Genomic DNA, 25173 nt, shown 5'->3' with positions numbered 1-25173 from the left:
CGGGCCGGCTTCTGTTTGGCCGGAAAGGGCCGGACTGCAGGAGTCCACACTTCCGGCACAACCTGGCGGGAGGTCCTAACGCAAGGCGCGCGGGCGGACTGGATGACGTCACGGGAAGCGGGGGGGGGGGGGGAATGGGTGGAGAGCTTGTGTTGGACATGCGCACTAGGTCGGTTTCGCCGACCTGAAGCTCCGCGCGTTAGGAGGGATTTCGTGTAGCGGCGGAGCGTACGGGTTTCGGCGTCTTCTCGGCAACCAACAGGAAACGTGAAGGCGCTTCTGAGCCCGCGAACCTGCAGCGGATGTGAAAGCAGAAAGTATGTGTGTGTGAGACAGACCTCTGACTCATTTAACAAATCACTATAATATGCTCAGCACTGGGTGTGGGGATTGGAGTGAGCCCATCTTCCGAAGGTCCGTGGATGTCGGCCAGAAGGGAAAGGCGGGCCGGCAAAAGTAAAATACAGCCGTCCTGCAGTTATAACAGATTGTATTTATTATTTTTACGTCCCAGGGTGCAGTGGTTGTAGGTCCGTATTCTAGTGTATATTAATCAGATCGCTATTCTTACAGCTTTTGGCGGGAAGGTAAGGGGACGTTGGCAGTGGAAAGGGGCGTTTGGAACCTAGAACTCTGCCTCAGAAGGGCAGTTTTAGGTAAAATGCCCGGAATTTTGCCAAAGACAGCTCTGCCACTACTCTGCCCCAAACTCTTAAGGTTCGAATCTGCGAAAGTAGTTTGGTAAAATTTAGAAGAAATCAGAGAGAATGAAAGCTTAGCCATAAAACCTGAAAGACACATGAATTTAGGACTAAGGGAGACTAAGTCAACCATAAAAATCAGGCAGCATTGACGATCCCATCTTGTCTGATCTGGGTTAGCATTTCAAAGCAGAGGGAGGGACACAAAGATCTTTGGAAGATGCTGTAAAACTTAGGGGAATGTTGTTGGCAGGTTTCTTGGTATGTCACTGACTGGTGTTAATAATCTCCTGCTACTGCTTTGTTTTTAGGCCCTTGCTCAAGTGTCTGGAGCTCAGAGATGCGGCCCAGGGGAAGGAACTGTAGCTAGGTAAGGAGGCCTTGCTTGACGTTGCTTCCAGATCCCATGTCAGCACCGAGTCCTCAGTTACTGGTGGCAGCTGCTCGGCAGACCCTGGGCATGGGAAGGAGACGGTGCCCACCCCAAGCCGTTTGCCTTCACCTAGCTGGAGAGGTGTTGGCTGTAGCCCGGGGACTGAAGCCAGCTCTGCTGTATGATTACAATTGTGCAGGGGCATCAGAGCTCCAGAGCTATGTGGAGGAACTGCAGGGCCTGGGCTTCCTGACCCAGGGACTTCACATCCTTGAGATTGGAGAAAACAGCTTGATTGTCAGTCCTGAGCACGTATGTCAGCACTTGGAGCAGGGACTGCTTGGTACCATAGCCTTTGTGGATGTTTCCAGCTCCCAACCTCACCCTTGTATTTGCTCCCTGGACCAGCTTCAGCATTTGAAGGCCCTAATGGCTGAGATCATCACGCATTTGCAAGGGCTGCAGAAGGACCTATCCCTGGCAGTCTCCTGCAGCAGACTTCGTTCCTCAGACTGGAATCTGTGTACCGTGTTTGGGATCCTCCTGGGCTATCCTGTTCCATATACCTTTCATCTGAACCAGGGAGATGACAACTGCTTAGCCCTGACCCCACTACGGGTATTCACTGCCCGGATCTCATGGCTGCGTGGTCATGCCCCAGTCTTGCTCTATTCCTTTAGTGTCCCAGAGAGCTTATTGCCAGCCCTGAGGGAGATTCTAAATACTTGGGAGAAAGACCTTAGAACTCGATGTAGGACTCAGAATGACTTTGCTGACCTGAGCATCTCCTCTGAGGTAGTCACGCTGCCAGCAGTGGCTCTCTGACTTTAACTCTTCTCTCGTGTAGAGGGTACTCAGTAAATGATCAGCTCTAGCTCAGGGATGGCATCTCAAGTACCAATTCAGAGCGTCTTGAGACCACTAGGGGAAAATGCTGGAATCAGTTGTCCACATCACAGCGGGCATGAGAATAGGTGGTGGTGGCATTGATCGTACATATTTGCCATTTTTGTACTAGGGAGTCCTCTTGACTTTGCTGAGATATCTGTTGATTTTTCACTGGATAGGAGATAGGAGAAAAGAGATTGTGGAAAAGGGTGGTGGAGGACGAGTAGTATACTCTTGTGTGGTAGCTGTAAATATACCTGGCCTCGTGGGTAGTCCCTGCCAGAAAGTGGAGCGCTAGGTAGGTTTTACTGCGTGTTTATATACCACCAACTGAATTGGACTAAGGAGGTGACTAGGGTGCTCAAATGTCTTATGTTTGTGATGTGACATGTCATTCAGGGGTAAACTAAGAGTTCTGAGGAACAGAGACTATTAGGTGAAGTTTGTTTATTTTACAGTAGGTTAAAAAAATAATAACAAAGTCAGAAATCTCAGGTGGAGAAACCCACACTTTAAAGTATGTCAACCTTCTGAGTTTTTTATTGAATTTCTTGCTTCAGATTTTCACCCAAGCAGCTGCCACACGTGATTCAGATCATCAGGCTGTCCTTGTTGGCCAGGAACACCGCCAGTGCTATAGCAATCATTACCATCAGCATCGAGAGCCATCGCCCACATTGCCTCTGTGAGGAGGGGGTGGGGGAGAGAAAGAGGCCATGGGTTGTTTGGAGAAGGTACAGGCAAAAATAATCTTCCTTCTTCCCCTCCTAGCCCAGTGGAAAACCTTGGGTCAGTAGAAGAGAACAAGCTTTTTATATCACTGTCTCTCTTACTTGGTCCCTTCCTTGGGATAAAACCACTTTACTGCTGGTCACTGGCTCCTAAGCCAGGATTACTAGCTCAGGGAACCATACCCAGCATGGGCCAGATACTTAAATACTGATAAGAATAATCAAGGATGGAAAATAACTCAGCAAAGTTATATTATTCTCTGTTCATATCCCTTAGTACTTTTACTCTCATCACTCTTGCCACTAGCTCATAATAGGCTAAAAGAGTACCACTTCATGCTTTAGCTAATAGTAAGTCTTTCCCTTCAGGCTCAAGAGTTCCATAAAAATTAGGCTTGCATGCATGAGCCAGTGTTTGCTGACACTGGCTATGCTGTCAAGTATATAAACCAAGTTGAATGGAACAGTCTGGCCAGATGTTGGCACAGGCTGATAAACTCTATCTGCAAGATCTGGCCAAAGGAGGAACCATCCCACCATCATCCAGGGCGATAAGGGAGGATAGACCCTCTTACTCTGGGAGGCGGCTCATGGCTCTGGTTCAGCTCTTCTCGACAGTGCTGCAGCTTACGCAGGCAGGAGAGATACTCATCACTGAGGTTGTCTAACTCCGAATGCAGTTCTCTGCACTGGGGGGGAGAATACCACCAACGTCATCACCACCAGTTCCTTCTGGGACAGAGCCCAGGTCAGAGCAAGGGCCCCATGTGAATTACCCCTTCATTTGCTTGGAATTTTTACCACCATCCTCTCTTCCCAGCTTTTCTCAGAAGTTCAGTTTGCCTTTTGATTGTCTCACCTAGTTTCTCTGGAATGTGTTCATTTAAATGATTGATTATAATGTATATTATAATATTACATATTATACATGTCAGTGCTCTCATGTGATTGTGTATGTGCAAGTGCTTTGTAAATGGGGGCATTTACAAATGCTTTGTAAACTTCAAAAAATGAAGTTCTTTAGCACAAAAGACCTGGGAGTGATCTTAGTGTAGCGTCTTCACCAGGACCTAGTTGAGTTGCATGTGAATGCTTCTGGGGATATGTATGTTTCCAAGTCGGTAGACGGAAAGAGTTCTGTTATTTAAAAGACACTATATATATATATATATATATATATATATATATATATATATATATATATATAAAGTTTTAAGATAACTCTAGGACAAAGTTTGAGGGGTAAATATGTTTATTAAATGTGTTTGAGTTTAGGTTGACTTTACAAAAGGTAACTATTTAATAAGACCTTGAATAGCAGTTGGTATAAATGAAGAAGGGAAAAGATTGACAAATCATCCCAAAAGCAAAGACATTTTATAAAGGCAGATGAATACCTGCTGGCATCCAGTCATGATTTAAACTTTGAAATCTTTGCTCTCTGGCTGCCTCCCAGCAGTTTTCCCTACCATTGTGGGATGATCCCCTCACTATCTTGAGGTCACCGTCTCACCTCCTTTTCCTTGGCCTGGAGCTGCAAAGTCTTCTTTTGCAGCTGGTCTCTGAAATCCCATTCTTTCTCCTTCCCTGTACCCTCAGGTTCCACTTCATTATGGGAGGGCTTTGGGCTCCACACAGGCAAAGCCTGATCTAAAAAAGCAGCCAAATTCTCAGTGATGGTGAGGTCCACACCTCTGAGGGAGGGCCCTATCACTGAGAGAAGCCTGGAGTGAGGGGAAGGGAGGAGAGGGAACAAGGGAGGACCTGTCCCTGATGAGACTGCATAGAGTAGAATTCTCTCACTTCCTCCCATTGGGACCCTGCTCAGTCTTGACACGGAGCTGGACTTTGAGCCCCTTGAGGGCAAGGTTGGCATCTTACTTTTCTTTGTATCCCTAGTCCTGTTTAGTGGCAGATATTTCTAGAGAATACTTACTAATCCATTTTCTTTTGTGGTATTTCTAGTAGGTTTGCTGGATGCTTCAATATAACTAACCCCTTCTCCCTTCTGGCCTCATTTCAGACATGAGAATGGCCGTCCTCTCCTAGAATTCATCTTCCTGTGGTTAGAGATGGCTTCTGAGCCACATGGCAGTCTTAGTCTTGGTGAAGAGAGCACTGAACTAGGAGTCAGAAATTCTGGATTGTTGTCCTAGCTGTGTCCTTAATTCTTATGACCGCAGACTTTCATTTTCTTACCCATACTATGTGGGTATCATAATTTCTGCCTTATCTTTTACATGGTGATTGTGATGAGAAAAGACCACATGGACTGCATAAGTGAGGAACTTCCCCCCTCTAACCCCACACACATGATGAATTCTTCTAAGGGAGCTAAGGCAGCAGACTCTTGAGGGCTAGCAGTGAGGTGGTTGTTGCATGCAACATGGTGTGGACTTGGGGAATTGGATGTGACTTGGAAAGTCAAGTATAAAAATTGACATTAAACCCTGAGTTCAAAATCAATTTATTGAAATGTTCAACACAGACATATGTTTTCAGAGAGAGTAGAAATTCTTTTCACAGTTTATATACCTCTCAGGATAGGCACTAACTGGTTAAAGTGTTCTCAGTCCTTAAAAAGCTCCCCTGGATCCCTGACCTAACAGACTCTTAGAACTGCATGGGACTCCAAGAGTTCATGTAGTCCATCCCCTGCCTCTAGACAGGCAAGGAAAGACGACTAGCTTAGAATTTGTGGAAGTAAATTTGCTGACCTTTCTTTGTTAAGAGTTTCTCCTGTTCTTGAAGCTGTAAGGATTGATTCTGGAGCAGACCTGTGGGAAAACACAAAGAACTTGTCTAAACTAGCATATCTACTGCAAACTGTCTTTTCAGAACTTTGCTTCAAACCTTAATTATTCAAGATGTTCCCGTCTTGTTATTGGTTGAATTGTGTCCTTCCCCCGCAAACTCATAGGACTTCCTAACCCCTAGTACCTCAGAATGTGACCTTATTTGGAGATAGGTTCTTTACAGAGGTAATCAAGTATTTTGGGATGTTAGAGCGGGCCCTAATCTCATATGACTGGTGTCCTTATAAGGAGAAATTTCAACACAGAACTAGTTAGAAGACATCTGAAGAAACATAGGGAGAAGAAGGCCATCTACAAGCCAAGGAAAGTGGCCTGGAACACATCCTTTCCTCAAAACCCTCAGAAGAAATCAGCCCTGCCGACACCTTGATCTTGGACTTATAGCCTCCAGAACAAAATAAATTTCTGTTTTTTAAGTCACCCAGTGTGTGGTATTTTGTGAATGAATACATCATCCTCTTATCTCTTCCTACCATGTCTTTACCTTTCAGCCTCTGCTTAACTGTTACCTTAGAAGAAAGACTTCCCCAGATGACCCTGTATGAAATAGCAACTGTTCCCCTTTAACCTGCTTTATTTTTCTCCATGGCAGTTATTACTACCTGACACATACTTAATTGTTCCTAAAAGCTCCATACTTTATTGTGGAGCTTACTTAGAATGTAAGCTTCATTAGGGAAGGAGCTGTGTCACTTCTGTTCGGCACTGTATCCTCAGTGTGTGTGTCTGAGGTGCCTGGCACTTGGTAGGGGAATACATAAAGGCATGATTTTTGAAGTGACTCCTTGCCCATTCAGCTCCTGCCCTATGGGTGCTCGGCATCTGCTGGGCTGCCTTACCCTTAATATTCATTGCATGGAACTTCTCTGTTGGGGTGTCAGAGGTTAAGGTGATTAATAGAGCTATTAATCGAATCAGGTTCTCCAGCTTTTTGGCCATTGCTTCCTTTTTTCTGAAAAGTCCCTTTTCCTGTTTGGCCCCAACAGGTAGTTTTGAAGTGGACTAAAGCACATGCAGTGTGAGCTGATTTTTCTGAACCATTCCTAATGACAGAAGTCTATAGAACATACTCATTATGTAATGAATGTCAATATATAAAATAATTGCCTTAGAAAACCCAGCGTTTTTTAAAATCTGAAAATCTGGGGGAAATGGCAATTCTGGGGAAAATTTGGGTGGTTATCATTGGCACGGAAGGAGAAAAGTAGAAAAGGAAAAAAAAGCAAGCCAATATTAACTTGTGAAGAGCTGTTAAATGACCTCACTTTCCAAGAAGGTCTGAAAACGCACAGAGGTAGGATATGTCAAAGACTGGGCTTCAGGCCCCTCCTTTGCATGCCTTTTGCGGGGCAGGAGCCCCAGGAACACCAAAGAGCCAGCTGTTGTACTTTGAGAATCTGGAAAGGGAACTTACTCTGCAGCTGCTGTACTTTGGCCACCAGGGCCAGTTTCTCCTCCTCTGACCTCTTCAGTTGATCTGAAAATGAAATAATGCAAACCGAAATAGATGAACCTAAGACTTAATGAACCCGACACCCGAGAAGGGGAGTTAGTCGTAGGTGCTGTCTTGTCTATGGCCTCTGATGTGTGCCAAGTTGAGGTTCCTCTTCTACTCGTCCCCAATCTGGAGAGGTAAACCAGATCCCGAGGACCTGGGATGTCATTGGCCTCAACAACATCAGGTTGAATCAAGAGTTGCATTTGCCCGTGATTTTATCGTCTCAGCTGACACAGAGGCAGTGATGGGACCTTCACTGGGCCTTGTTGTTTCAACTGACCTTTCCCTTCCAAATTAGAAATGCAGCCTTGCACGGGTGACTGAAGTGGAACTGCTGTGACCTGGCTCCGAGGGACTGGCTGGAAAAGCCGGCCAATACTACCAGACCCACTAGCGCAGCACAATTCATCTTCAGGCCTCCATGATTAAAACAGCCCTGCCTTTCCCTCGAGGTAAAATGAAATCACAAAGCCAACCAAGGACTGAGACCTTCTCCTCCACCCGGCCTCCTTTCTGGAGCTCGCTCAGCCAGAGGCCTCCGAGAACAGTACCTTGTAGGTGCTGGGTATCCGAGCTGTACAGGTCTCTGTCCCCCTGCAGGTGTTCAATCTTGGCCTGCAGTTCCTGGTGCTCATTCTCCAGAAGTCGCAGAGCCTGGTTCATCTGTAGGTCTCTACTGTCTGCTCCCTGTAAGGAGGGGGCCCGACACAGAAGCAGGTCAGTGCTGGGACAGAGATTGGAAACAGATCCCATGGAAGAGGAAAACTAGAATTTCAGAGACAGAAGGAGTATTAGGGAAATGGAAACTGGGATTTTTTTGTTTCTTCCCTCTGTTCTATTCCTCACATTGGATCAGACTTTTTGATATTTCACAAGGAACTCATTTGAGTCAGGCCCAAATGAAAGAATACCAAATCATCACTTTTTAAGGTGTCTTCACATTGTCTTTACTTCTCGTTCTAACACTGTCAATTTTTTTTTCCTTTGGTAGGGTCATTTTTCTCAAAAAATTAAGGTTCAAAAGAAAAAGGCCTTCATGAGAGATGTGGCTGTAGGGTATTGGGTCATGGCCAGCTGGGTTCACTCCTTTGATAAGACTCACACACCCCGTCTTACGAATTTGGTTTCTCAGGTGCCTGCTTCAGTAAAATGATAAAGGTAAATTTTTGGTGTGGGTCCTCAAAATTTCAAACCAAGTAAATAAAATCTATGATGAGAAATAGCTAATATGTATGGAGGCTTCTCTGTGCCCTGAGGGAATTTTGCTACTGCTTTGTAATAGATTACCGCAATCCTACAACAATCCTATGATGTAGATACTACTATTAGCATCCTTTTGGAGATGAGAAACCTGAGGCTTAGGAGATTAGTTAACTTTGACAAGGTAACACCGATTGGAAATGATGGAACCCTTGAGAATGCCAAGGGTCTATAATTGCTTAAAAATCACCTTGGCACGATGTTAGTCAATACTCAACCTCTAAGTAAGTTAGTGAGGCTTGTTCTGTGCCAGTAGTGGGCATTTCTGAGCTGAATGCTCTGCTGGATTGGGGTGCGGAGAGTCGTTGGAGTATGACAGTAGGCTGATGAATTAGATTTCAGGGCCCAAACAGCAAGTCAGGTACAAAGTGGGCAGTGAGTGAGGAACTAAAAGCCAGATGCTCTCAGGCTGCCTTTGGAACCCCCATCCCAGTGGCAGCTTCTCTCCTCACTGCTGTCACTGCCCCCATCCCACAAGCCTTTTCTCACCACCCCAGGGCCTGGTACCTGCAGTTTGGACTGAAGCACATGGAGTTGGCTCTCCAGCTCTCTGTGCTGGGTCCCCAGGTTCCTCCAGGCCTCCTTCAGAGCTTCGTACTGGCTCCTCCACTCTTCACACTTCTGCTCGGCCAGAGCCAGGGACCGCTGAGGGGGTGTTCAGACAAGAGGAGGGTGCCTTGGGGGTTCCACGGAGTTGTGCAGCTGGCTCCCATGCTGCCCAGAGCCACCCCAGGGTCCCAGCCCCAAGGATTACGCAGCATCCCTGCACCTGTGTGCTCTGCAGTTGCTGCTCTGCGCTCATTTTCTCCTCCAGCACTTTCTGCAGTGACTCCTTGGCCTTCTGCTCATAGCTGTTTTTCTGGTCTTCCATCTCCAGTAACACCTTTTTCATTCCCCAAGGGGAGTATTTCTGTAAATTTGGTGCAATTCAACAGACACATATTGAGCTTCTGTGTGCCAATCCCCGAGCTGGGATACAGAAAGGAAAAGAATTTGCTCCTTGCTCCCAGAGCAGAGATACCAGTAATCTGGTGGACTGTCTTCCAGGCTCGAGGTGGGCAAGGAGAGGGTCCCAGGTGATGAGGGAGGTAAGCGGGGTTAACACAATGCTCTAGCCATGTTGGCCCTCCCCCAGGCCTTCCAAGGGCACTTCAAATTCAACATTTCCAAAGCCAAGTCATCTTTCTCAACCTGCTCCTTTCTCCTGGGCTTCTTACCTCAGTGACCAGCATCATCACCCACTCAGTCTCCCAAGCCTGAGACCAGGGAGTCATCCTTGATTTCTCTCACTTTCTCCCACTGATCAGTTGTTCATCGAGCATTGTCAAATCAACCTTTTTAACGACTCATATCTGTCTCTTCTCCATACTTCCTGTCACTTCCTTAGTTCAGACTCCAATAATACTATTACATGGGTCAATGCAATATTTTCTCTATCTTCAAGCCTTGAAGCTAGAGGGTTGTAAATCTGATCATGTCACTCCCTGTTTAAATCTCTCGGTGACTAAGGATTGGGTACAAATTCCTTGGCATGGCTCCTACTTATAAGCTCAAACTTTGATTCGATGCTGCTTCCACTCACACTGAGCTGCTTGCAGATGCCCTAAGCATTGTGCATTTTGGCCTTTGCCTTTTTCCACATAGCTTCTGCCTAGCGGATCCTCACCTACCCTTTTCACCTGGTTAACTTCTACTCATGGTCAAGGTTCAGTCCAAGGATCATGTAAATTCGGATAAATCTTGACCAATCACCCCTATCCCCCAGAAAGGTAGCTTTTCTTAGTGTTCACATAGTAGCCTCTGTAAGTCTCTATCTTCCCACTCTATTGACTCATCTGTGTCCCTTATGGGATTGTAAACTCCTTCAAGGTAGAAAGCATGCTTTTTTTTTTTTTTTAATATTTGTAGCTTCAGAGATCTGAGCAATCCCTAGTACTGTCAATGTTTTCAAATTAATACATTTGCATTAAAAAGATTGTCTTGGCTTCAGGAGTTAAGAAAAGAGCAGCTTTGCAAATTCACTTAGGGTCTTCCCTTCCCTATCCCTTTCGTCTTTTTGCCCTGTGATTCTGGGGAAGTCAGGCAACTTTTACTGTCAACTCTGGGTTATCCCACTGAATAAGGATCAATATGAAATCATTTCCATTTAGCTTTGGAATCATCTGAAAATTTGGATTTAAATGTGAGTGGGTCTTATGTTCTTGGAATTTTCTTTAGAAGCCAGATCCAGGCTGGCTGAGGTCATACATGGGTATATCCCAGTTAGGGGACTTACTCATGCTGGCCAGCTTTACCCCCCATTGAAAATGAATAGACTGGCATTCCAGAGTACATGTCAGTATTTTATGAGCCTGGTTGGCATTATTTAGTTCATAAGAGTCTGACAAAACAGGCCATACTGAAAAAATAAAAGTTGTGGATCAGCAAACCTGTATATAAACTCTGTTCCCCATAAGACCCCAACCGTGCAGCCAGGTCTACCTTACCTCCCGAACTCTACATGCTTCACCTCATTCTTTTATCCGACATCTCACCACTTGTCAGAAATCCACCACTTTTCAAGTGTGAAGCTGATTTCTTTCTATCTCTTGTAATCCAAGATCAGGCCAATCGAGAGTTTAGTGAAGACGGATAACAATGCCATAAAAAAGCCAAGAGTCGTAGCCTTTTACTTTCCCCCAGGGATTGCTACTAGACTAAAGTTGCCCACGGAATGGAAATCATTTTGCAAGTTTTTATTATAATATCCAATTTATGTGTTCAAAGATTGGGACCTATGAAGGTCTATCTGGTGAGACTCTACCTAGGGCCTCTCCCTACACTTCCAGGTATTTCTAAGGTTCCCCTGGGCCTGGCAAAGTACTTGATGCTGGGGTTCCTTCTCAGGATGCGAAGGGAAGAACATGAGGAAAAAAGGAGAAGAGGGTGGGTTGGGGACCAAAATGAAAACGGCAAAGCAAGAACTGAGTGAGTAGGAATGGGTGCATTCATCTCTATCAGATGTCATTTCTAGAGAGTAGGATAGAGGTTCAAGCATTCTCCTTTAATTCTAGATTCCTGGGCTGGAAGTGTCTTCCAGAATGCTTACCTGGGTGCAGGTGTGCAGCTGGTTTTCTAAAGATCTCAGTTTGCCCTTCAATATGTCTTCGTTAAGCTGGCCCTAGAGCAAATGGGATGAGTTAATGAGTTTGGGCCAAAATATAGCATGCAGAGTTTTCTTCTGTTTTTCCAGCTTACTGCCTGGAACATGGTCTGTGCTCAAGCAATGTTTGTGGAAATGAACTCTTTCAGGAGGTAGGGAGGAGGAAAGATGACAAAGGATGTTTGAGTAGAAGAGGATCTTTTCTTCTTTCTCTGGCTCAGGAGAAGGAGGAATCAGACTGGCCCCAAGTCCTCTCTGTACCTTGAGGTTCTCTATCCGGTGGTTCAGGATATCATTGTAGGAGTTTACTTGAAGGAAATCTTCTCTCTTTTTCTTTCCTCCTTACCACTCTCCCTTGTCTGTCTAGGCACTTCTATATTCCTCACCTTCTCTCAGTCTTGTATATGAACCTTTATTCTAAAGTATAGGCCAGTAAGACTAAAGGAGTCCCCACATTCCCTTCCTTACCCCCTGTCATGGGCTGAATTCTGTCCTCCCCCTCCAAGGCCTCCCCACCAAATTTATATGTTAACATCCCTACTCCCAGCACCTCAGAATGTGACTGTATTTGGAGATAAGGTCCTTAAAGAGATAATTAAGTTAAGGGGCACCTGGGTGGCTCAGTCTGTTGAGTGTCTGGCTCTTGATTTTGGCTCAGGTCATGATCTTGGGGTTGTGGGATCAAGCCCCGAGTCAGGTTGCCTACTCAGCATAGAGTCAGCCTGAGATTCTCTGTCTCCCTCTTTCTGCCCCTCTCCTCCCCCTCGCTCTCTCTTTCCCATTCTTAAAAAAAAGAGATAAGTTAAAATGATGTCGTTAGGGTGGGCTCTAATCCAATATGACTGGTGTCCTCACAAGAAGAGAACAGAACACCATGTGAAGACACAGGAGAAGATAGCCATCTGCAAGCCAAGGAGAGAGGCCTCAGGAGAAACCAACCCTGTTTAATGCCTTGATTTTAGACTTGAAGCTTCCAGAATTGTGAGAAAAGAAATTTCTGTTGGTTCAGCCGCCTAGACCATGGTATTTTGTTATGGCACAGCCCTAACAAACTAATACCTCCCCTCCTCGCCTCCCGCAGGCATTCCCCCAACACACACACACACATGCACGCACTCGTGTGCGTGCACACACACACACACACACACACACACACACACTGGACTCGATGAGAGTGGGGCGCCTGGGTGGCTCAGTTGGTTGAGCATCTGCCTTCGGCTCAGGTCACGATCTCAGGGTCCTGGGATTGAGCCCTGCATCTGGCTCCCTGCTTAGTGGGGAGTCTGCTTCTCCCTCTGCCCTTCCTCCTCCCCCTGCTCACACTCTCTTTCATAAGTGCCCTCTCTCACATAAATAAATCAATAAATAATCTTTTTTAAAAAAAGATGAGAAATTCTTCAAGAAAGCAGGAAATGGAGGAGAGATATTAAGGCAGAGTGTGTGTATGTGGGGAGTGGTGGTGGTGGTAAAAGGGCTTCCCAGAAAGCCATGTTCTATGTCTTCATAAGCAGGGTCGGTTTCATGCCATTTTGGACATTCCAAGAGAGACACTAATCTTAAGAGTGAAGGTGGAGAAAGGCAGACTGTTAGAGCTTTATCTGTTTCTCAGTTTTTCAGTCTTTCAGCTGAGTAGCTAACAACCTCCTTGCTGCTTTGTTCTTTCCTCCACCTGTAGTGGTCTCCCTTTTTCCCAGGGCAGGGTTTTGTTCTTCCAGCCCTGAGTCTGACTTAAGATTGTGTGTATGAGGGGGCTGGGGAGAGGGGAGGGTGCCATCGATGAGAGCCAATTTCCCAGAGGAAAGGCCGTGGGTCTCTAGCAAGAACCGATTTTCATATTCTTTCTCTGACTTTTTCCAACCAGGCCCTGTAAGACACTTGCCAGGTTTAGAAATGACATTTCTCTCCAGGCCTGAGATGCCATATCCCCTCTCAGTCAGGCGGCTTGGGTGTTTGGAACCCTCATCATGTTTCTGGTCTACAATGGCCTGGTGCAAAGGAGGGGATTCTGTTTTGAGGTCTGTCCCCTTCAGTGAGTTTCAGGGCACCTGGGGGAGGCAGGAAGTGGTATCTCACAGCTCCTGTTTTGATCTTGTTTGGCTGATTCTTCTAACCCTAGGAGCCAGGGGGCGCCCCCACCCTTTCTGCTTCCTGTATTACTCAGCTGGGCTTTGCAAAAGCAAAAAGCTTTGCCAAAAATAATTTTTCAAAGTGCCTCCTGCTATTAATGCTTTTCATAATGTCTCGTGTGAGAGCTGAGAGTCCAGGATTTTGCATCTCCAGGAGCCACAGGGCTTAGGGACAGATAAAAGAGATGGACAAAGACTTTCACTATTCTGGCCTAACTGGTAGAAGGGCTGCATTCCCCTGAGCGGCCTGTTCACTGTCAATCCACGGGTCCCGAAATCAACTCCTGTACCCCCATTTCCTGGTTCAGATCTCTGCATTGTCCTTGTGCCTAAACTCTTGCTATGGCAGAATGTAATCAAACCCACTGAGTTTAAAGGTTTATCTTGCTGTACTTCGAGAAGAAAACAGTCATGCCCAAAGCCATCTCATTACATTTTTCCCCCGTCTCCTACCCTTTTTGGGTGGCTCCTCTCTTTTCCTTACTATGGTTTTAATCTAATATTTTGCCTCTCTCAACTGTTTTTTTGTATCTTAGCCATACCCCAGAGTACTTTTCCATTGACGATGGAATAGAAGACAGTTCAGGTGAGCCCCTGCAGTGGGGCTGAAGGACCACCCAAGGCTGGGGCTTGAAAAAATCTCTCGCCCATAGCTCCACCTTCCCAGACTCCCTGAGGCAGGGAAGACAGTCGTAGCCGAGTTGTTGCAAATGGGGCATGTAGTTTCTTGGTCTGAGCCCCAGCTCCCCCCCACCCCGTCCCTGCCCCTCCCCCATAAAGCCCTGTGGTAAGTATGTGGAAAGAAAGACTCTTTACAGGCCAACTGTGGACGTTTTTTTGGGGAATTGTCCCCCGAGAGCCCAGGGCTCAGAGAGCACAGTACCCCCGGTTGGAAAAGGGAGCAAGACGGAGGCCATACACACCTGGTGCTGGTCTGAGGGCTTCAGCTCCTGCTTCTGCTTGGCTTTCCCCAGGCTCTGATCTGTTCTCCAGAAACACTACCACCTCACCGCAGAAGCGCCAGCCCACAGTTCATCTCTGTTCTAGCAGAGCTTGCCTAGGGCTCGCAGCCAATCCCCTGCTGTGCTGTCATCTCAAGATCTCGTTTCCACTTTGCAGAACTTAAAACCCAAGTGTGCCCTGCTCCTGTTTTGTATTGCCCAACACTGACAGCTTGCTTTCTCTTCTGCCCGAATTGTTTCTGTTCTGAAGGTTGGACCCAGCTCTGGAGTGTCGGCAGTGCCCTAGGCCCATCACCTCCAATAGGCCCAGAGTCAGCTTTAAGGGGGAGGCAATGGAGGGAGCTCATTCTTGGGGTTCTTGCAGAGTTTGTGGTGAGCTCCCCCGCATGTGAACTTTGAGATTCGAATCATAGGGGCCAAATGGAAAAAATGAAGGCCTGAACTGGGCTGAATATCAGTCCCCGTTTTGGTCACATTCTTCCAGTTAGTTTTCCCAATACCACAGTCTGGGGCTGTCCTTCCATTGAAGTTGAGGCTTCCATGGCAGGGGTGGAGGGTTGGATTAATTTGTTTTGGGGGAAGCAAGAACTCTTAATGAAAAATCTATTTTTGTGAAAAACAGGAAACTGGGGGGTTGGTGGGGAGGAGGAAGAAAAGAAGGGTGAGTATAGGGAGGGGTGGGAAGAAGGGAGGGAGGAAACCACAACCAGAGGAACTTCGGCTTGTGTGCCCATTGGGGAGTGAAACTGCCGCCAGAGGTGACCTTGGAAATGTTTCCCGTTCCTGCCAAGCCTGCCATGACTTGTGTTCTGAGTGCGCCTTAGCTGGGATATAAGTTACCACGGCTTTGGCCACTTCCACACCACCCGGAGCCATGGTCCTCATTGTTGTCAGAGAACATTTCAAAACACAGATCTGATCCTTTTGGGCTCACTTGCGCAACTGTTTTAGCGTGTATGCTGCCGTCGTGAGCACGACTCCTGGTGAGGATGAGCCCAACACTGCTGAGTACACGCCTTTAAACCCGAAAACCGTGTCCTCCCATTGCTTCCCTGCCGAATGCCTGGAGCAGGGTTTCTCAAACTAGGGGTAGCATGTATTCTCGTGGATCTGCGATACATACACCTTTCATTTAGGAAAGAGTCTCTGCATCGTTTAAGTTTGAGATCCCCTGTCCAACGGGAAAAGTTTAAGCTTCATAATTCCAGAGACCTGCCCGAAGCCCTTCCTGGTCTTGTCTTTGGAACTCGTCTGCCACGATCCCTTCGTTTCAGCCACACTCCGCTATGCCCAATGGCTTATTACACAGAGGCCTATGATCATTCTGATTCCTTTACCTTAAACACCCTTTCCTTTCTGTTTTTTTTTCTTCCCCATCACCATTCCTACCGCTGTAACGGGTAAACGATGCCTCCTTCCAGACCCAGCTCAAGTGGTCCCTTTCCTTTGGAGCCTACTCTGTTCCACTTCAGGCAGAATAACTTTCCTTCTCTTTCCTCCGTGTCCCGTTTTAGAAACCACTGTTACGGCTTTATCACATCGCATGGGGGTTATTTACTACACGCTTCTCTCTTTTGGCTGATATGTGAGCTCCTCAAGAGCAAGAGCCCTACTTCTTTTTGTCCCTGTGGCACGGGGCTCAGCACATAGTTGGAACTTATCAAATGTCTCTCGAATAAATGAGTGAGATGATCTCAAATTAGTTCAGCACCGGAAACCACCTGGCACGCACAGCTGTCTGTCCCAGGCTCCGGCTCTGCTGATGAAAACGACTTCCTTGACAATCAGGAGCCCTGAACATAGACATTAATCCCAGAACGATGACGCGTGAGGAAGGAGGACTGAGCTGGGGAAGTCTCTCTTACATCACTGTAAACTTCTCTGTTTGTTCCACACCCTCGCAGCCCATCTCTCTGTCCACATACAAGCCATCTGTGCTGCAGGGTAAGATGTTCATGGAGGCCTGCGAGGTTGTGCGTTCTCTTTGTACCGGTGCTTTATGCTCGAGTGGCGTAGCTCCCTGAATAGCATAGTCTAGGGGGTTCCACTGTGGGGTCCTCGAAGAGTCCCTGAGAACCTTTCACAAGTTCTATGAGGTCTTTCCTTTCCCAGCTACGTATCTGTTTGAGGCCGGATTTTCCTTCCTATGCTTCCACCAAAACAACGTATTACAGTGGGTGGAAATGGGAGAATCTAGCAGTCTTCTCCTCAGACTTTGAAAAGATTTGCCAAAGTGTAAAACAATGCTACATCCCTCCCTGTTTTTGGAAAAATATACTTATTTTTCATAAAAATAGGTGATTTAGGTTCATGTGTAATGAGTTTACCATTGTTATTTTAAAATGTATACACATTTTAAGATTCCTGTTTTTGTTTCTAATATGGTAAATCCTAATATGGTAAATATAAAAAGTTCTTTGGGGTTTTCAATAAACTTTTTAAAGAGTATAAAGCAGTCCTGAGATTGAAAGGTTGCAAACCCACTGCATTAGACTATATCACACCTCTAGGTCTTTACCTGTGCTGTACCCCCAGCCTAGAATATAGTTCCTGCTTCTACATTAGTCTGGAAAATACTTATGTAACTATAAATATTTCCCTGTTGTTCTCTTCTTTAGAGTCATTCCCTCCGTCTTGTGTACTATTATATCCTGAAAACATTTCTCTTATTTCATTTCTCCGGTCTCTGCATTGTTTAGGCATCTGTCTCCCTGATGAAACCACAAGCTCTCTAAAAGCAGGAACCCTGACTAATTAATGTCATGATTTCCAGTGCTCAGTACAGAGAACATGATCTATGAATACTTGTGGAACGAATGGACTAAAATAAAGAGGTCTGAATTTTAGTTCCAGTTCTGCCTCTAACTAGCAATGTGACTTTGGGCAAGTCACTTGACCTCTCTGACACTCAGTTTCCTCACTGGTGAAATGAGAAAACTTAGACTACATGATCTCTAAAATCTCTTCTCACTTGTTCATTGATGTCTAAGCTGAATAGTAGGAGTATGATGGCTTACAGTTAATATTGGAGTGAATCCCGTACAAAAAAAGTTGACATTTACCACAGTCAGTAATAGCAAATGTATTGGGATCTTCCTTCTCTTCTTCCAACAAATGGAGAAATGGGAGTTCTTGCCAGTTTTGGTTCTGGGTCTTCCCTGGGTGTGGAGTAGCACGACCCCAGCAAATGACTCTGGATTTAGCTGAGCTTTCCCTTATATTTACTGTGACACATCTGACCTCTAGGTCTTAGCACTTCCTACCTCACCTCTTCAGTAGTGAGAAACCTCTTCTCTTGCTGGAATAGTATGGAAAGAAGAATAGAAGCCCATGAGCTTTGTTCCAACAAAGATTTCATTCCCTTACCTTCCAAGAGCTGTCCGAGGCCCTTATCAGAGTGGACAGTAGGTCTTGGAGAATCACCATTTTCTGTTTTAGAACCAGCTCCCTTTGTAGGGCCTCCTGGGGGGCAAAACGCAAGAAGGTATGATTAACCTGGAAGAGGATGGAGTCGATGGGGGAAGGAGCTGAAGGGAGAGTTCACATGTTACTTACTTTGAGGTACTCTGAAAGCTGGATGATTTCCTAGAGAGAAAGAAAAAAGGTGTTCAAGAAGACTCTAGGTCCCCTGAAATCCTGGAACACAGAACCTGAGCCAGGACTGGCTTGTGTCAAGTGAATGTTCTTCCTTGGCTCAGACAGAATCCTTCCAGGTCCCTGAGTCTGTGTCCAGGAAGAGGTGCCCCTCCATCCTAGCTGTGTTTACCATGGAATTCCAGAATGTCAGAGCTTGGGGGAGCTGAGATACCATCTGAGTCAACCCCTTCAAAGTGAGGATTTTCTTACCTTATCTAGAACGGCAACTCCGCAACTGGGAAGAGAAGAAATAACAACAGAAATGACAATGGATCTGAGAAATGAGCCCATCGGGAGGTGGTGAGTCAATTCCCTGTCTGAGCTCTTCTGAAGAGCCAATAGGGTGGGGCAGGTCTTCCTTTCTCTCAATTGACATGCATATGGAAGTTCCTTGTGTTCCTTCTCCACAGACAGGGTGAGGGTTCAAGCAATGCTTAGAAGAGAGGAATGGATGGGGGGGCAGGAACATGGAAGGTACTCACTTGGTTTGCTGACTGGCATCATTCTTAATTGTTGGCTGGGCTGCTTCTGCCTTTGTCTGAGTGCCTGAGCGATAGAGGATAAGGTGATTCAGAATCCATGGAGGAGGAAGTGGGAAGGGACAGGGACTCCCCACTGCCGGCAAGCTGAGTCTGCTGGCAAGATTCTCTGCAAGCCCCAGTGAGGGAGGGAGGCTCTGCTCTTACCACGGTGGTGTCGGGGTGGCTTTTTGGTGGGAGAGTCCTTTGGTGAAAGTTCCCCAGCCTGGGAGGGGCGGTCAGCCAGATCCCTCCACGTGCCTGAGGGAGGGTGACTCTGGGTTGGAAAGACCTCAGAGCTGGTCCCTGACACCTGGAAAGCAAGTGGAGGATGCTGAAAGCCTGTTAGAGTGCGATTCTGCAGCTGACTGCAGAAAGATGAACCAGTGATAACATTTCCGGTCCAGAAAACCAAAGTAAGCCTTTCAAACCTTGAGAACTACAAAGTTCTCCCTGCTTCCACACTCCCTCTTCCTGGCTGGTGGGAATGGTCCTCCCCAGGCCAGGCAAAGGGGGAGCTGGGCTTGTCTCTCCTGACTTTCTCTAGAATCCCTGGTCTACCTTGTGTGGTTTCAGCCACTTACACTGCCAGCATAGTGATGTGGCAAGAGAACTGGTCTGAGAGTGAGGGCGTCTGGGGTCAGACTCTGCCTTTTCTACCAGGTCTCCATCTCCTGTAAACATCTTTAGTCTGTGTGACGTCGATGGTCTCAGGTCCCTTCCATATTCGAGAGGGGGCTTCCTCCCTCTCAGCGCTGGCTGGAATGCTGCCGAGGTTTTGTGTGAAGAGCAGTAGAGCAGGGATGTGTAAGAAGGGGTGTAGTAGCAGTTGTCACAATCTAGTCCGCTCTGTGTTTACATTTTCTTCATACACACTCAAAACTTCTACGGTTGTTAACAGAACACCAAAAGGCTAGGGGATGCCTGTGGCAGCCAATGCTGCAGACTGACTCGATCCCAGTAAAACTTCAATAACCGATAGGCTTAGGTGAAATTCTTTAGTTAAATGTGTTTTTGTTCTTTTTCTCCTTAAAAAAAATTTTTTTAAACAAAAAGCATTCAGAAACCTTCTTGCCATAGAAAGTACCCAGTTTTATTTCACGATCGAGCTCAAGGATCGTTTTTCTGAACAGCACCCTCTGCTGTGGATGACGGGTCCTCTAGTTAAGAAGCCCTGACCGAACTTCTAGTCTGGGTATGAGGCCAGAGACTTCCAGGGAATACAGCGGACGGTCCCTGCTGTCAACGTGCTCACAACGTGGGTGGGAAGACACGGCTGGTCTGCTGCCTTAGGTCATCTCAGCACACCCTGATTCCTGCCAGCACTGCTCCTTCCCAGGCTGGAACGATGGGTTCTCTAAGTGTCATTACACCATCTGAGAGGATTTATAACCTCCTAAGGACCACAGAGAGCAGAGATGGCCTAGAGAAGCCAGGGAAAGCTTACTGGACCGGATAAAACCTTCGCTGAATGAATTTAGTACAAATGGAAGGGTCCAAGTGAAAGAGAAAAGGTAGGTGGGTGCAACAGCCTCACAGAAGACGAAAGGGGGGGGGGCTTTGTGTGTGTGTGTGTTCCTGAGAGGGGGCACCAAGAAGATGGGCCTGTGTACCTGGCATACAGTAAGCACTCCATAAATATCTGTGGAATGATGTATGTAGAGACTGCCCAAATATGAACTGATAACTAGGAATTAGCAATGGAATTGTTTAAAATTCTTTGTTCTTCCTTAAAAGCAAGTGCAAAACAAACAAACAAACAAAAAAATAGCTGAGCAAACAAAAAAGCCCCAAACAACAAAAATCTCTGAGTAAGTGGCTAAGGGAGAAACTATATTACTGAGGAAGCAGGAACTTAATTTAGATTGCTTTTTAGTGAGTCTGAGCCCACCCACGTGGCATAGTACCCCTGCCCCTGTCCAGAGCAGCGTGTCCCCTGACATGACCCACCTGCTGCCGAGTGGAAGAGATCCTGTGGGCCCAAGACAAGGGTTCCTTGAGGTCAGTTGGCTGGCCTGGCCTCCTGGAAGGACCTCGCTCCTTGGCCCTGGGGCTCTGGATCTTGCCTTTCTCCTCCACCTCCAGGTTCCTCCTCCTGAACAACTCCCGTTGTCGCGCTCTCTGGAGCTGCTCTCTCTGCTGGATCCTCAGTGCCTTCCCCACCTGGCGGCAAGTGGTCACATTGGGGCGGCAGCGGCGGCTCTCACGGGTCTCCTGCCGGCGCTCACACTTGGCCTCATAGCTCTCAGCCCACCGGGCCAAGCCAGGGGAAGGCCCGGGGTCCGGGCTGATCATGATGAACTCCTGAGCACCTGTTGTGCTTGGCTTCCAGTTCCTGGAATAGCTGCCTGGGTCTGCCAAATGCCAAGAGGGAGGAGAAGGGGAGGGGTCAGGAGATGGGCAGAAAAATGACTATCTCCCTGGACCAGGGGGCAGAAATAGCACAGCGTCTCATACGTGTGGGTTGAAAACTGACGAGGTGATGGTGTTGAACTGGGGAGTCAGGACTCCTGGGTCCAGGCTCTACACTAACTTTTGTTTTCCTCTGGCCTATGTTTCCTCCTCTGCAAAGTGGAAAGATCTCTTTGGCTACCATTTCTTCCTTGACCTTCCTTGACCTCACCCTGCCTCTAAGTCAGGAAAACCTGAGAAATAATTGATGAAAATTGTCATGAGCATATAGCCTTTTAGATGGCAGATAGGGATATGTTCATTTTCCAGAGACTTCTAGAAAACCAGGTAAATTGGCTCCCTGTTCTCCAATCTAAACGGAAAGCCAGCATCTTCACTGCTCTCTTGGCCCAAGTTGATGCTAAAACAGGTGAGTGACTCTTTTCAAGGCCTGGAGGGATAACCAGACCCCCCAAATTGGGTCCAGTCCTGTGACCACCACCCACTACTGTCTTCTTGGCCCTTAGTAACTAGCTTCTGAGCCTGGTCCTGGGCATGGTTTAGGAGGGAAACCTTGCTAACTCCTCCAGTCATGGAGTCCTGACATTGGTCCGTTGCTATCCACTCCTGGCCCAGCACTGGGCTCTGACCCTCGGGAGCACATCAACTCAAACCAGGATTGGCTGAGTACCTGCCATCTTCCCAGTGTTCACAGAAACCCATTTCAGAGCTTCCAGCTCAATAACTCCCCAGGCTGAAGGTTCCATGTTTTAGAATCTCCTCCCTGTTAGGGCTAAGAATGCTGCCAGGTCTGCTCTCCTTAACCCAAACAGAGATCATACCATCAAAACCAGCAACCACACGAAGGATACCTCAATAAGGTTATTATAAACAAAAATGAAACAAATGCAAACAGTCACCGCAAGTCCCCAGGGAACCAGACTTGGTGTAGAAGCCATACTTGTTGCCTCTTTACAGTCTTACCTGCCATTCACAGAACCCAAAACTTTAACCTCTTCTTCCTTCTCTCTGCCCTTCTCTCTCTTTCTCACTCTCCCTCACCTACCTTCTGCAAATTTGTTTATTCTCTTAGAACCCTCTGGTAGCTTGGCTGAGTTGGGGCTGGACTTGGCTGAGCAGATTCTGAGCACTGGAAATTCTGTGCCCTGCTTCCACTGATCACTGGAGTCAAGCCCACTGGATGATGAAGGAAGAGGGACTCCCCCTTCCAGCTTCTGCTTATCCTCTCTGTCCCATGATGTCATTACTCACTGCCTGCGGAACCAAGTTCTGGATAGGTCAGAGGGCATCTCAGCTTCACTGACCAGCAGGCAATTACCAGCTCTGGCCCCTTGAGTTTATTTATAGGCCAAACAGACTCAACAGGTAGCAGCCTCTCCGTCCTTTCATTGGAACTTTGCTTCCCATCTGGCTCAGTCCAGAATTCTCTGCAGGATTCTTATTCCGTCTCTGGTCATACCACTCATTCCCTGGGGTCATTCTTGGGTAGGGCAGTCTCACTCCAGGAGAGGCATCTTACAAGGTCATGCTCTCAAATGCCTGACTCTCAAGGCTTGGAGGGGCATGCTCTGCTCTTGGGCAGTGCAGACCCCAAGCAGAACTGTGAGGTGTCAATGCTTGTGCTCTCATCACATTCCTGGATAGCTCTCCCCTTTCTTTAGGCTTTTCTCCTCATTCCTACTCTATAGGGTTCCCTGACATCCCACCTGCCACTTCTGTTATTTAAAAACAGAACAGCATCCAGAAGGCCCATTCATGTTGAGTTATAAATGACTGAATGGAGGAGACTCAGGATTATGTGCAGGTGAGCTCCATGTCCAGAATCTACCCTTGTAGTAGCCTAAGCCATAGCCCCTGGCTATTCTGCCTTAGATGGGGGAGAGCCCTGGCTCCTGGCTGCATGGGTTCATATCCTGACTCTGTCATCTACTACCTCTGTGCTGTGGACAAGCTATTAAGCATCTCTAAGTCTTAGTTTTTTCATTAATAAAAGAGGACCACAACCTCCCTTGTAAGGTTATAAGAATTAAAGGAAAAAATGCCCATCAAGCATCTGGCACATAACACACAATAAACATTAGCTTTTTACAATGCTGAGCTAGGATTATTCTTACCCCGGTCTTGCTGATCTTGGCTCTTAAAGCCTTGGTGCTGTAAGACCAAGGCCTCCAGCTAGACTAGCACCCCAGGATCAAGAATGCCTCATCCTTCTGTCCCCCACCCTCTTCTCTTTGAAGGGGTGCTGTTTACTATGTGGAGGGGATGCAGCCTCGGGTTGAAATCATATTTACCCCTCTGGTTCATCTGACCTCTGGGTGTGGGCTACGAGGAAAAAGGACTTCTCTGTGATCTGGACACAACTGCCGTCTCAACTAGGCCCAGCAGAAAGGCAAAGAAGAGGTGGGGTGGAGAATCGGTGTCTAGCCTATCTGCATCCCACCATTAAAACATGGACTGCCAGGTCCCCTCCCTGTTTGGCTCCAGGTAATCTGAGGGCTTTGTAGAGGAGGCAAAGCCTGTGATTATGGAGAATCTTCCCACCTTCCTGCCGTGAGGAGGAAAGGACTGTGGGGGAGGAGCCGGAGCCTGAGAGAAGGTCTCCCTGGACTCTGCCAGGCTGCGGACATGCGGGGCAGCCTCACTCTGCTTCCGAGGGGCAGACCCTGGGACCTGTTACCCAAGCAGGGACTCGCAGTACAGATGGCTCCTTACAGAAGGCAGCATTCCCGGACCCCCAACCCCACCCCCATAAGGATTCGGTGCACACAGCTGAGTGGACTCACACGCAGCTTTCAGGGATGTCTTGACTGTTGTGATTTGCTTAAACACAAGAAGCCATGTGGGATGGCTGACTGACAGGGACGGGCTGCAAACGAAAAGGGAACTGGTCTCTGTGTGGTTCAAAGAGAGGTCACTGGACCACTGCCCAGGCCTTCTGGCATCTGGCAGCATGACAGGCCCCATGTGGAGCTTGGGGAGGAGGTGAGATGGGCTTAGGGCATCCTGCCACAAGGAGAGGTCAGGGTGCTGCCCTCACCTGACAGTGGTTAGTCGCCACCTTTCCAAGTCTGCTCCTACTTCCTGCCCGTGTGTGCAGTGGATGGCTTCCTGCATAGGTCTGGCCGTCCAGTGCAGAGCTCCCAGTGTAGCCGAGAGAAGGGCCTACACCTAAGCTGTGGACAGGCAGCTTGTTGTTTTGGGGACTCCTACTGTGAAGGCAACCGTCAAAAGTCATTTACTTCATGCCCATCACTGGGTAGCTGGGACCTGACTCACTCCTAATCTACTCTAATGGACAGAGCAGAGGAGCGTTCGAAGCTAGACCCCTGGGCCATGGCTAGTGCCTCTGGGACCCAGCGCAGGACGCTTTCTTGCTTACCCCACCCCGAACACTCTTAAACTAACCCATCTACTTCTGTGTCTTCCCCTTGAGCCTAAGGAAGCTTAGATGACAGATCATCTTCCCCACCCCAGAGTCGGAGGCCCCCAAACTGGACACAAAAACGTCCTCCTCCTCAGTTACCTTGGGTCCCAGGCTCCAAACCAAACAGCTCAGGAAAGCATTCCAGCTCTTGGCAGACCGTGGCTCTGGTCTCAGATGGGGCAGGACAGCAGCTGAGTAAAGTGCAAGCTCTCAATCCATGGCTCTGGGCCCCGTTAGCATTTCCCTTCTTAGCACTGTCTTTCTTTTTGCACAGCAGCCTTACTGAAACAGGAAACAGACAAAGCCACAGTGCTTGCTCACCCCAGTTCCTCTCTCTTGCGCTTGGGCACAATCTGAGTGGGCCCCTGAGCCCTGGAGGCCTCTGGGGCTGGGTACAGGAGCTCCTCCCATCTTTGGGCACCCCAGCTACCCTGTCTCTGGCTAGTGGATCGGTGTGAGCTTTCAGTTGGTTTCAAATCCGGATCCCTTTCTAAAAGTAGACAAGGATGGGACTCTGGGTCACATCCAAACCTTGCAGTTTTCTCTGAGGAGGAAAATACCTTTTTGACCTAGAAGAGACGTTCCCAGTATAGGTTTTCATGTATATCGAGTAGCTCTCTGTGTAAAGGTTTTCTCTTTCCTCTGGTTACTTCTTCCCAGTCCTAAAGAGTTGTAAAGAGTTTCTG

General features: G+C 47.5%; 2 protein-coding genes across 3 annotated transcripts; one reads left to right on the top strand and one right to left on the bottom strand.

Moving 5' to 3' along the window:
• Positions 1 to 158: 158 nt before the first annotated feature.
• C2H1orf74 (chromosome 2 C1orf74 homolog) lies at positions 159 to 5929 on the top strand. The gene is made up of 2 exons (XM_045787823.2): positions 159 to 317; positions 1013 to 5929. Exon 2 carries the CDS (start codon positions 1108 to 1110, stop codon positions 1897 to 1899), a length of 792 nt encoding a protein of 263 aa, XP_045643779.1. The 5' UTR covers positions 159 to 317; positions 1013 to 1107; the 3' UTR covers positions 1900 to 5929.
• Positions 2507 to 24800, bottom strand: TRAF3IP3 (TRAF3 interacting protein 3). 2 transcript variants are annotated; one of them, XM_045787822.2, is made up of 16 exons: positions 24587 to 24800; positions 20602 to 21005; positions 18820 to 18964; positions 18616 to 18679; positions 18344 to 18368; positions 18053 to 18082; positions 17864 to 17959; positions 11356 to 11427; positions 9037 to 9177; positions 8775 to 8912; positions 7559 to 7694; positions 6924 to 6986; positions 5411 to 5470; positions 4207 to 4343; positions 3269 to 3382; positions 2507 to 2645 (listed from the first exon to the last, which is right to left on the bottom strand). In XM_045787822.2, the coding sequence occupies exons 2-16, from the start codon at positions 20944 to 20946 to the stop codon at positions 2553 to 2555; spliced, it is 1659 nt and encodes a 552-aa protein (XP_045643778.1). In that variant the 5' UTR covers positions 20947 to 21005; positions 24587 to 24800; the 3' UTR covers positions 2507 to 2552. The 2 variants fall into 2 exon arrangements, with proteins under 2 accessions (XP_045643778.1, XP_087714021.1); XM_087857895.1 differs by lacking the exons at positions 2507 to 2645; positions 4207 to 4343 and having other exon boundaries at positions 24587 to 24798.
• Positions 24801 to 25173: the final 373 nt, after the last annotated feature.

This window comes from Ursus americanus, chromosome 2 (assembly GCF_024610735.1).
Source record: "Ursus americanus isolate L20-20 chromosome 2, mUrsAme1.1.p, whole genome shotgun sequence".
Lineage (NCBI taxonomy): Eukaryota > Metazoa > Chordata > Mammalia > Carnivora > Ursidae > Ursus > Ursus americanus.
The sequence above is the reverse complement of the archived record's forward strand: the minus strand, read 5'-3'. Positions and strand labels throughout refer to the sequence as shown.